Source organism: Rhizopus microsporus (assembly GCF_002708625.1).
Source record: "Rhizopus microsporus ATCC 52813 unplaced genomic scaffold scaffold_23, whole genome shotgun sequence".
NCBI classification, from domain to species: Eukaryota; Fungi; Mucoromycota; class Mucoromycetes; order Mucorales; family Rhizopodaceae; genus Rhizopus; species Rhizopus microsporus.
The window spans coordinates 63,557-75,056 of NW_019671938.1; the positions used below are offsets into that span (position 1 = coordinate 63,557).

The window sequence follows — 11,500 nt, forward strand, 5'->3', positions numbered from 1 at the left end:
GTCAAGGAAACGGTGCGCCCTTGGTTAACAAGTGTGCTTAAAGATTTTTACAGGTAAACTCATACAATGTATTATGTCCATGAATCCATCTAAAGGTTTATTGTCCTTCTTCTAAACTTCCATTTACGTTACGTCCAAAAAAGGTAAGCATGTTGTCTACAATTTATTCCAAATACATCCAGAAGAAAAATTAACATCGTCTAATTTTAGCGTAAAACCCTGTATCAAAATAAAGAATGATCTATGCTTACAAGCCATGTGAAGGTAACAAAAATGAGCACATATGCACCCCGCATGATTTTACGGCTGTACCAAAGGCAATAAGATTAGTATCACACATAAGCTACAAGAGAAGGTCTGTAAGCATATTTTATATGGGGAATATTCCATTTAAAACAATGGTTTTATTAAATAAGATAGTATTGACAGACCCTGCTGCTATGTTTTTGAATTAAAATTTTATAAAAAAAAGATAGATGTTATAGTGATTGCGCGTGCGCGTGTGATTTAATTAATAAGTTGTTATATGTGTATATACTAGTAATAGTGATTTTAAGAGGGCATTATTAGATTTCGCCCTTTTCAGCTTCGTATTCAATAGTAGCTTGCTTTCGGTTGTATTCTTCAACTTGTCTGTTGGAACGAATACCAATTGCATCATCAGCAACATCATTGTCGTCATTCTTGTGGTGGAAAACATAGACGAGAACAGCACAGACGCCAGAAGCACAAGCAATACCAGTGTACATCCAAGTCAACTTAGGATCAACGTCAACAGGGACAAGAGCGAAACCGAGAATGGCAGCAAAACAGTTGGTGAACAAGAAGATGGCCATAACAATAGACTTCATAGATTGAGGAGCCTTCTTGTAAGCATATTCAAGACCGGTAATGGAGGCAAAGATTTCAGAGAAAGCAATGAATACATAAGAGGGGATCTGGTAGGCAACACTGATAGGAGGCTGACCAGCATCTGCTGCAGAGTAAATCTTGGCTTGAATACCAGCAGTGTAACCCATACCAACAGCGGCAAAAACGAAACCGAGCGTGATACGGAGGATAGGGCGCATGGGAAAACCAATACGACGGAGGCCAGGGTAGATAAGACGATCCATGATGGGAATGACAATAATCAAGACAAGAGGATCGATGTTTTGTAAAATATCAGGAGGGACTTGACCGGTCCACATTGTATTTGCTTGAGAAACAAGGTTACTGGTCATTTGGTTATAGCAAAGCCAGTAGATAGGATACCAACAAAAGACAACACAGGCGCGAAGGGCACGTCTCAATTCATCAACAAAGATATCATCCCAGGTGGCGGTTGCAGCCAAATTAGGGTGATCAATAGAGAGGTTTGAGGGTTTACAGGCTTCCAAGCCGCCCTTGACCTTGAGACTGTAGTAGAAGAGTTTACCAGCTTCGATAAAGATGGAGCCACGAGGAGGGGTTTGGATATATCTCTTACGACCCAAGACAACAGCAATGATACCAATAACAAACATCAAGGTAGGCAAGAGGTAAGCGGCCCAGAAACCAACGTTCTTTTCGATTTCAGTTGTGGCAATAGCAGAAAGAGAACCAACGTTGATACCCCAATAGAACATGTTGAAGATCTTTTGATAGGTGGCTTGAGGAGTGACAATGACACGTTCACCCTTCTCGGTAGTCTTCACGTAGGGAACCTTGCTTTGATACTGTTCGGCAACAAGAGGAGAAACGTTTGATTTGATACCACCAGTGCCTAGACCGACGATGATAATACCAACAATAAAACCGGGGAAAGCAGCACCATTGGCGATAGCGATAGGAGAAGCAGTAGCAGTCAAAATAACAAGACCAATGAGGTAAAAACTGGCAAAGAGAAGGATGGTACGGTACTTGCCGAGGTATTGATCAGCGACGATGGCGCCAATAATGGGAGTAATATAACCCCAAAATTGGAAAAAGGTGTTTAAAGCTGTAGCTGTTTGCTGTCCACGACCCAAGGCACCAGCTGTTTCGGCGGGATCTATGATAAGTGAGTTAATTTGAAAATTCTATTGAATAATTTATCATTACATACAGGATGGAGGAGCAGGGTTTTGAATGTAGTTCTGGAAAGGCCCGGAAAGACCGTAGTAAGTGAAACGTTCACAGAATTCAATGATAATAACAAGATAAGCAGAAATAGGAACTTTATCGGCAACTTCACGACAAGTTTGCCAATCTTCTTCGGTTGGCTCTGGGCCATGGTTGTCGTCTGCATGGTAATCAACCTCGTATTCAACTGGGCTCGGGACTCTGTCCTGATCTAATTTTTCAGACATCAAAAAGTTCGAAAAAAAAAAGGAAAGAAGAAGAAAAAAAATAAGTTTATTGTTTAAATAGTATGGCCCTGGGTTCATTTTCCGATGGTTACTCAAGCGTTAATGACCATTGAACAACGAATGATGTTGACTGACAAGCATAGTAACAAGATAAACCCCTAATTAAGTAGTCAAGTTTTCATGATAATTTTTATTAAGCCTTGTATTGTTCTATTCCTTTTTTAAGAAAGGGGTCCATTGTTTAACTTTTTAAGCTGAAAAGCGCAAAAATTTTTTTGTATTCAAGGGCAACATTTTGTTTGGAGTTACCTTATTTCCCAAAAAAGGAATATTATTTCGCTTGTCCACATGTCAAGGTTTTGCGATACAAACTCAGGCTATTGCAACATGTTTCTCACGTTAAGATCGGCTTTTTTTACTGGTTGCTGTTGTTTGTACTTGAAGCCGTGCGAGGGGCGGAAATACGGACCTGTCCAATGAAATTGTGTGTTTAAAACCTTATCTTTCCTTCTCCCGCAGATCTTTCGACAAAAGAGATAAGGGTTTACTTTTTTCATTGGTCACATGAACGACCCTTTTTGTATTTTATATTCCCTGTTGATTTATAAACGGAAATTCTTTCTAAAAGCATCCAAGGGAGCACTCTTTTTAAGCTTGTAAATAAAATAAACAAAATATTTAATAAAATAAACAAGAGATGTATAGTGCGACTCTATAGAAAAAGAGTGTACAACTCAGTCTATCGTGATGGGTTCTAAGAACGTACCATTTCTTTTTAAAAAAAAATACTACTCTTTTTGTCTATAGTCTCTTGTGATTAAATTTGGTTAGCTTCCCTTTTTTGACCGAATACAATACAAAATGAGAAACAACAACAAAAAAAGAGAAAGAGATGGAGTTTATTTTTTAATGTATTGATCTCGGTGAATGAATCAGTTACTATAGTGATAAACGCCTTAGAAATAACAATTGAAAGGGCCATGATTCCGTATACATGGATACTCTCACACAACCAAAGAATAAACAAAATAGGGAATTTTTTGCTTAAAACTTTCTCACGAAATCAAAAGTATACGCCTTAAAGATAAAGGAGGAAAGCCATGGTCTTGTAAAAAATTTTTGAGTAACGTAGTACATATTTTTATGTCAGCACAACGATTTACTATATTTTGACGCCTTTCTTTGTACTACTTCGTATTGATTTTTTATTGGATAAGCGATAAGACATTTTTGGATATAATTCGAAATTTATAAAAGAAGCAAGCACATTTGACTTTTTGGGTGATTCAAACTTGGCATCTTACAAAGTTGCTTATGCTGACGATATCCTAATTGGCTTATTTTTCGGATTCTTGGCACATTATTAATTGATATATTGTATATCCAGTCTATAAGCTTTATTCAACATGTTTGCTTCCATTCAAACTAAATTGATCCATGAAAATAGCTCAAAGCTTACAGGTGCAGTATTTTTACAAAAAGTTCTTAGACCTTTGACATGTTTGATGTGGATCATTATAATAACTCGGATATAATCTCATAGTAGAGCATACGCTCTGCTTTACATGCATCTATTGCATTAAATGATAAATAATCGCAATTGTTTTGATAATACTAGCTGCTTCCAATTCGCTACGCTCGTTTTTGCGCGTCGCCGTGCTGCCATAGGCTTAAGGACTTCGTCATTTGTGATGAGTAAGGACAAATGCTAGCACGACGCTTTAAGCGAATGACTAAGTTTGACTTTTTTTGTGCCTAACAACATACCTTGCCTCCGCTCTACATGCTTCTTCGTATTATTGGTGCAACAGCGCTATATAAACGGTTCCATAAAAGTATAGTTTATTCATAATAGAGAGTATGTGATTGAAATATTAGTTAATCATAATGATTTATGTATTGAAGAAGAATGACATAGTCGTAAAAGAATTCCTAATTGTTTGCATAGCATAATTGATTATAGGAATAAACTTGCTTGATGATCAAATGATGCGTTACATAAGTGGGCATATTGCAGTAGGACCTCGATTCTGTTAGCATTCCAAAATTGAGGTTATTCCAGAGTTCACACTCCGACAAAGCACACTGAAATAAACAGTCATGTATCGATTCTTCTCATAAAATCGTATTCCAGAATCGCGATTAATCCAGAATAGGGTATGACAGAATCGAGGTCTGATTGTACGAGATAAGAGCGAGATAATAGGAGTAGACTAAGTGTAATAACTGACTAAAATTTATTGAATAAAGTGTATGAATGCTTATACAAATTAGAGGAACATAAATGAGTGAGCTTATGGTTGCAAAGCCCTTTTCTTTTTAAAACGCATAATATAATTAGAAGACTAATGAATAAAAAAAACAACTTATTATTCAACGCTTTTTACTCTTCTTTCTATTGGGATTTTCTTTATTTGTAACGTATTCTATGTTGAATAATGAATAATAAGCAGTGTCTACACATCAATAACAAAAAGCCCAGTAATGTAACTGACCAATTACAATAATAATAATTACAATTCCATGTAATAAGCGTAACTATCACTTTTAATATCTTTATCTTTTTCTCTTTCAAATTAATGGCAAATTCTTTTCAACGACCTTCTTACATATAAGCGTTTTATATGGCTAAACAGACAAGAAAACACGGGTGGCTTAAGGCCGGATGGAGCAATGATCAGCATCCCGAAAAAATCAGAAGTCGTAACTTTAGGCTATTATGAAATGAGGTTTTCGGATATAAGGGCCAATTTGGAGTTGGCATTTGCTGACTTGGTCAGAATGTCCACTCTTTCCCGTGGCTTCGTGCTAAAGAAAGAAAATAAAAAAGCTGTCACCATGCAAGCTGTTAGATATAGAACTGTTTTCTATTTTGCTAAAGAAACTTTCCCAAATGTTACTACTATGACTAAAACCTTATCTTTCGGTGTACCGAAGACAACTGTGCTCTTGGAGATTGAAGCAAATTTGCCATTTGTATAATACCAAATGTCAGCCTTGGTATAAGCATGCAAGGTCTTTATCAATTAGTACAGATGCTTGTATCAATCCAAAGCGCCACAATGCAAGAACACCCACTTTTATTTGTTGTATTCTCTGTTATTTCTCACTCTCTTTCTGTTTTTTAAAACGAATAATATTTTATCATATCCTAGTGCAATCAAAGTAGAAGATTGATCACTAATGTGATCATGACGTCCTTTCCTTTTTTGAGAGTGAGATATCTACTGCGAAAGTTGAGATTAAAGAACTGTCTCTGAGAAAGCATCACCTCTCTTCCTACTACACCATCAGGTCTAACGCTGGCAAATTCACCATAAGGGAGGTGGTGATAGAAAGTAGCTGTACTTGCTTAAACACAACGTATATAGTTTAAATCAGTGTAGAACAAGAGAAGGGTCAATCGGTCCCAAAATGGTACAGAGTACAGGTACGAGGTAAGGATTCACAAAGTGACAGGATATTTTCTATTTCTCTTTAATCATGTGTCTGTAAAGCTGATAGTCACCGTAATTCAAGTGATTACACATACTCAGCGAATGTATCAGCGCATGACCTTTTATTTGATAACTGCAATATTCATTTTTATTATTCCCTCTTTTGAGCATATAAACCGTATAAAGTAACACGTAAGACTGAATGTCTTTCATACATCTATTACTATCTCTCTCTCTTTTTCTTTTGTACAACTCTAAATTATTCCGAAAGATTGAATCATTTTGTCTCAAAATGACAATATACGGCGAGAAATATTCTATAGCTAAAACACTCAACCTTGGATATAATTGAAAGCCGTGAGAGCTTAATGTTTCCTTATTAAGCTAATTTACACAGATTTAGATTAATAGTCTTAAAAAAATGAGGTATCACCAACAAAAAACATTTGGTTCTTGGTGTCCAGACTAAAGTCCTCTTGCCTTTTTTAAGCTTTGAACAATAGTAATATTTTAATTCAGCAAGCAAACTGTTCGTTCCTACCAAAGTTCATCAATAGCATGATGCCAAGTCTATCCACGTCTTCACTTGTTTGTAATCATAAAGCTATTACAATATACAGTCATTCTTTTGATGATATCTGGTATTTATGACTTGTAGAATTAACAGCTGTCTATAATTGACTACAAGAGACTGACAGTGCAAAGCATCAGTAAATATTAGAGCTTTAATAAAGATATGAGATACAAAAGATTTGAGGAGAGGGTACCAATGATGAGCCTCATTAAAAATTACCGAATATGAAAAGTCATAGTGCAACATAAACTCAAATTAAAAAAGCCCATCTTTGACAGAGAGCAAGGCTTATACAATAGAGATCATGTCTCAATCAGGACGTCGATATAATGGGAAATAACAGTGAGCATCAATCTGCTGTTGATGAACAGGATGCGCTTTTATATAATGCTGGCTGTATCCTTGTAGTTTTCATACAGCTTATTTAATCATATGACCTTTATTTGGAGCACAAGTGAAATGAACATTATTTGTATCAGAACACAAACCTTTCTGAAGAAACAACAAGTTCGTATCATTTTATATACGATGACACCTTTTTATGTCATTTGTTTTATTTTACTCTTCTGGCGGAAATTATCCACAGAGCACACTGATTTCGTTATCAGGCGCTTTAGCTTCTAGTCTAAAGCCCTGTTTTTAGTGGTTAATGATATGTTTAACCACTTTAATCTGACCAGCCACCTATGCAAATGCGATCACATAATGATTGTAGCCTGTATTTCATACAGTAGTACGATTCCTAAATGTACGTATACTCTCTTTCGTCAGCTGTCCATTTTATTTTTGTACTTTGTGACTCTTTAAAGGTTACGATACTCTGTAATACATTCACGTAAAGTTGAAAATCGTCTCAATTTCATGAAAGCTGATAACTAAAATGTATTTATCTTTATTACATACTACTGGGGTGTATTTTTATCTTTGGACACTTCCGGCCACTTTCTTCACTCTCTCTTGAATCCTCGTTTGATCTTTGAGATAATGATTGAGTTCTACATTCTCATTAAAGTAAGATCATCAATGTTGCTGTCATATGTCTTCAGGAGCACCTCAATCAGTAGAATTTTGCCCTTCGAGGGTTTTCTTTTGATCCTTATCTTATCGGCTTTGATATCCTCCAATATTTGCAAAGCCCTTATTGCTCCCCAAAGGTTTTGAGACCAAGGTCTTTGTAATATTTGATACTGAGCAGCATTTGCCGCAGCTCTTTCTTTTCTGGCGTGTATTCACCATGTGGTACTAGACAGGTAAACTTAGAGCAAATGGTGGCATATCCGGTAGGCTCAATGTCATGCAATTAAAGTGAGCGAGAGGTGTTGAACCCCGTATCATCAAAGAGGCTTGCTTTGAAGTATCAGTTGAATAGACTGCTTCTTTTTTTTATAACTACGCAGCATTCGTGGACATGTAGTTTCTAATGCTGGTTATGTAAGGGAAAGTAAGATAAAATTGTTATCACATGCCGTATGCGATGGCGCGACAACACCAAGGAATGTTCCAAGCTTGCTTATATCACCCTCTTCGCTATACAAGCCTCCAGTTGTGATGATCTCAAATTGCTGATAGGTAAAGCATAGCTCAAACCAATTTCCACGGCCCTCTTGGCGTTTCTTCATGGTTATTTCGAGCTGGTTCGAATACCTGGCATGTTTGTTCACCATAGCCGCGTCATCAATTTCGGTATCCTTGTAATAAAATTTGATTTGATGTTGTCGAAGAATAAATGGTTTTACCTCAGAAACATAAGAATGGAATAAGATGGAAAAAGTTCCTTTGTAATCATTTATAACCTAAGAAAAGGATGAGATTTATGTCAAGAAGGGAACTAAACTGATCTTTATATGCAAGAATAAATGCTGTCAACCAATTACATCTTAGATATGACGCGTCATCAGATACTACAGACTATAGATGCTATGAATCACCGTTACGGGCATTATGTTGATATTTAAGATGACTTTGGCTTCTTTACAAAATACATATTGTTTATTTGACGTCAAAAGGTGTAATCTTCTTTAATGTAAACGTAGAAATACGACAAAAGTTCCTCGAATTGCTGGTCGACAGCGACTCGTACAAGGGAAGGAATATGCAATCTCTTTTGGCGTTAGCTCTGACGAACTTGCTAATTCACGTTTTTGTCCCTTGATATCACGACTACGTATAATGTTAGTATGAGCTAAAGTATTGCTATCATACTTTATAAACTATTTACACAACCACGAAGAAATTTTTGCCACGAAAAATCTTGACAACACCAAATAGCTCTCTCATCTCGTTATCAGCGACGTAGATGGTGGTAACTTTGTTTGATATATGTTCAACAAATTTAATAGCATTGTTCATATAATTAAAGTGCATACTGGTGATATCGATTGAACAAAGATTTTTGAAACTTTGCAAATAGTCATAATTAATACGTGTGTCTACAATACGTAGTGAACGACAGTTGTGAACAAGAATTGAACGTTTGGATAGTGTCTGCGTTCGATTGTATACACAGTATTTGCCAGAGGATAGCTGCTAAAGATTTCATATAGCCTTTAATTTGTTATACACAGAGAAAACTTCTCGCGAAGGTTTAAGTGGGTGTAAACTATCTTTGTGATATTTGTGCTTATATTACTTCAAACAGTGGAGAGTCTAAAAAAAAGCTATTAAATGTAAACGCGGCTTAAATGTTTATGAAGGGTGACGACTATGTCGTCTATCAACTGAAAATAAATAAAGAGATGCATGACCTATGTAAGCACGACAGTCCTGAGAGTATCTCTAATGATAAAAATGGTTGATGTATTAAGGCTTGTGAGAAACAAAGGATATAAATATTATTTCTCACATTCTCTCTATAAAGTTCTGAGATCAACAATAGAGTATCTTTTGGGACAGACGTGTTTAACTTACACGATTCTGTTTGCATTTACATAGCAGCTGTCCTTCCTCTTTTTATAAAAGGTTCTTGAATGCTCTCTCCATGTTTTTCTCCAGTCGACACTACCGTTACCCAGTCACAGGCTCCAAGAGCGTCAGTTGTTCATTCATGTCAGTACAAGATACTTAAGGTAGAAAAGGATAACTTTTTTATTCATTAGTCTTCTAGTTACTGTATTAATTTACTGTACAAATATATAAATGAAAGAGGGATATGTGTGTATTTACAACTTTCTCTCTCTAATGTCTCTATTTTGCATTCTGAAAATCACTCTTTAATGCTTCTATAGCAGATTTTGTACCAAAGATAAGGCCGACAATACCAAGTAGAACAACAAGGAAACAGAGGAACAGTTCAAAGATGGACTTGTTTCTGATGCCTGTCAGCTTGAGATAAAATAAAATAGGAAAGATGAGGATAAGTGCACAGTTGGAGAAGGCACCAAGTAAAGACATAAAATCGCCAAAGTAGGGAACAAAGATGGCAATCACAGCAATAATTACCATCAAGGTTACACGGACAACAGTACGGAGGAACCATTCGGTGAGCTTGGAGTGATTAAAGGATGAGATACCAAAGAGTTTTTCAAGATCCAAAGCAAAGGATGTCATCAAGATAGGACAGGCCATCAAAACATGTACTGTGATGATCACAATCGACGCAATCTTGGCTGCTCCGTCTGGAATATTGTTATAGACTGGCGATGCGGTACTGTCTCCGTAGACATAGTAGCCAGGAATAGCAGTTAAAAAGTAAAGGCCGGAACAAGTGGCTAATCCAGCTGTGATGACCTTATTCCAATTCTGAGGGTGTTTCATGCCTGCTTCGACGTGGGCATAGACTGGATTTCCACCTATTTTAAGCATAATTAATTACGACCCCCTGGAGCTGACTAGAAAATTAATTACCAAAACTGAACGTAATTGAACTAAGAGCAATAGGGAATTGGTCCCAAATGACGTTGTGATGTTCCACATTAGGATAGTTGACTTTATCCTGAAGAGCAACCACGACAACGATGAGGACAACAACAACAGTGGCCAACATACCAAAGGCACTCAAGACGCCAACTTCTTTCATGGATCTAAAGAAAAGGAAAGGAATCGCAACGATGACAGAACAGATGATGACCCAAATAGGAAAGTTCAGTTCGGCTCTTGTCCCCTCACAAACCTTATGCAGGTTTTGACCAGCCAATAGCAAGTAAAGCACGGGTACACCAATAAGAGTGACAGCAGTAAAGAAAAAGGATAACCAGCCTCCGATTGGACCAAAGGCAGCTTCGGCCACTTCTTGGTAAGATGACAGTCGAGTCTTTCCATTGTGATATAAGCATCGAATTAAAACAACTCCAGAGTCTATAAAAGCTGTTTAAGCATATGTGGAGGGTGATGTATCGTATTGTATTTTACATGTTGAAAATAACCAACTAAGGCCAAGGATAAACAAACCTATAAAAAAGAGTTGGAACTTATCAAAATAATAAACAATGACTGTTTACCTATCCATCCTCCTTGTTTTAATGAATAAGGTAGACCAAGTGCACCTGTACCAGCTACAACACAAACAACATTAAAATAGGCCAAGAAGGATGAACCACCTTCGTTATTCGTATCAACACCATGACTGAAAGAGACAGTTTCATGTTCGATTTCAGCTATTATTTTAAGAAAAGAGGGTGAGTTTAAGCTATTGTGATGGTTGATCATGGGATGGTGTTACAAATAATGCTGTCAGATTGGCAATTATCTTGAGCTAATTTGAATGATTTCTCATCCATATTTCGTAGTTCAGCACTCATTAAAAGCTCAATTCAAAGAAAAGAGAGAGAAACAAAATGAGCGGAAAGAGAAAAAAATGTTTTTTCTGGCCCTTTTTTCTTTTTTTAAATTAAGGTGAGTCATCGGAGAAGTGGGAACTTTAACATCCAATCTCAAGTTCTCACGATACAACATTTGAATGTAACTATATACAGTCGATGAGTTTACAAAGGCTGGTACTCAAGATATAGTTATGATGTTCATTTTTATATCAAGTTACACTGATTCGTGTAATATCACAAAGTCACCTAGTGCTCTTGGGGTGTATTGGTAGCACCTTTATTTTGTATCATTCTTTTCCAAGGATACATAATGACATGATTTATTTTTCATGATGTCCGTTTCAGACAACTAATGTTCATAGTTGATATCAGTACGAAATAGTTACCATTGTGCTTATAGATTCACCTACTTTCTCCTTTTTT

General features: G+C 36.5%; 3 protein-coding genes across 3 annotated transcripts; all 3 read right to left on the bottom strand.

The window, feature by feature from the left end:
* Positions 1-208: 208 nt before the first annotated feature.
* RHIMIDRAFT_230808 (peptide transporter PTR2-A) lies at positions 209-2,319 on the bottom strand. Its single transcript, XM_023607676.1, has 2 exons — positions 2,066-2,319; positions 209-2,011 (listed from the first exon to the last, which is right to left on the bottom strand). Exons 1-2 carry the CDS (start codon positions 2,307-2,309, stop codon positions 567-569), a joined length of 1,689 nt encoding a protein of 562 aa, XP_023462203.1. The 5' UTR covers positions 2,310-2,319; the 3' UTR covers positions 209-566.
* Positions 2,320-7,747: 5,428 nt separating this feature from the next.
* RHIMIDRAFT_241514 (uncharacterized protein) lies at positions 7,748-8,669 on the bottom strand (the record flags this gene model as incomplete). Its single annotated transcript, XM_023609598.1, has 3 exons — positions 7,748-8,113; positions 8,360-8,480; positions 8,539-8,669. The coding sequence occupies 3 exons, from the start codon at positions 8,667-8,669 to the stop codon at positions 7,748-7,750; spliced, it is 618 nt and encodes a 205-aa protein (XP_023462204.1).
* Positions 8,670-9,403: 734 nt separating this feature from the next.
* RHIMIDRAFT_316016 (uncharacterized protein) lies at positions 9,404-11,056 on the bottom strand (the record flags this gene model as incomplete). Its single annotated transcript, XM_023615038.1, has 5 exons — positions 9,404-10,108; positions 10,164-10,613; positions 10,668-10,706; positions 10,757-10,912; positions 10,978-11,056. The coding sequence occupies 5 exons, from the start codon at positions 11,054-11,056 to the stop codon at positions 9,504-9,506; spliced, it is 1,329 nt and encodes a 442-aa protein (XP_023462205.1). The 3' UTR covers positions 9,404-9,503.
* Positions 11,057-11,500: the final 444 nt, after the last annotated feature.

Excerpts from the sequence above, each read along its gene's own strand:
- RHIMIDRAFT_230808 (XM_023607676.1), bottom strand. The coding sequence starts at position 2,309 with ATGTCTGAAAAATTAGATCAGGACAGAGTCCCGAGCCCAGTTGAATAC. Across the intron at positions 2,012-2,065 it reads AAACCCTGCTCCTCCATCCT|ATCCCGCCGAAACAGCTGGT; the intron begins GTATGTAATGAT and ends CACTTATCATAG.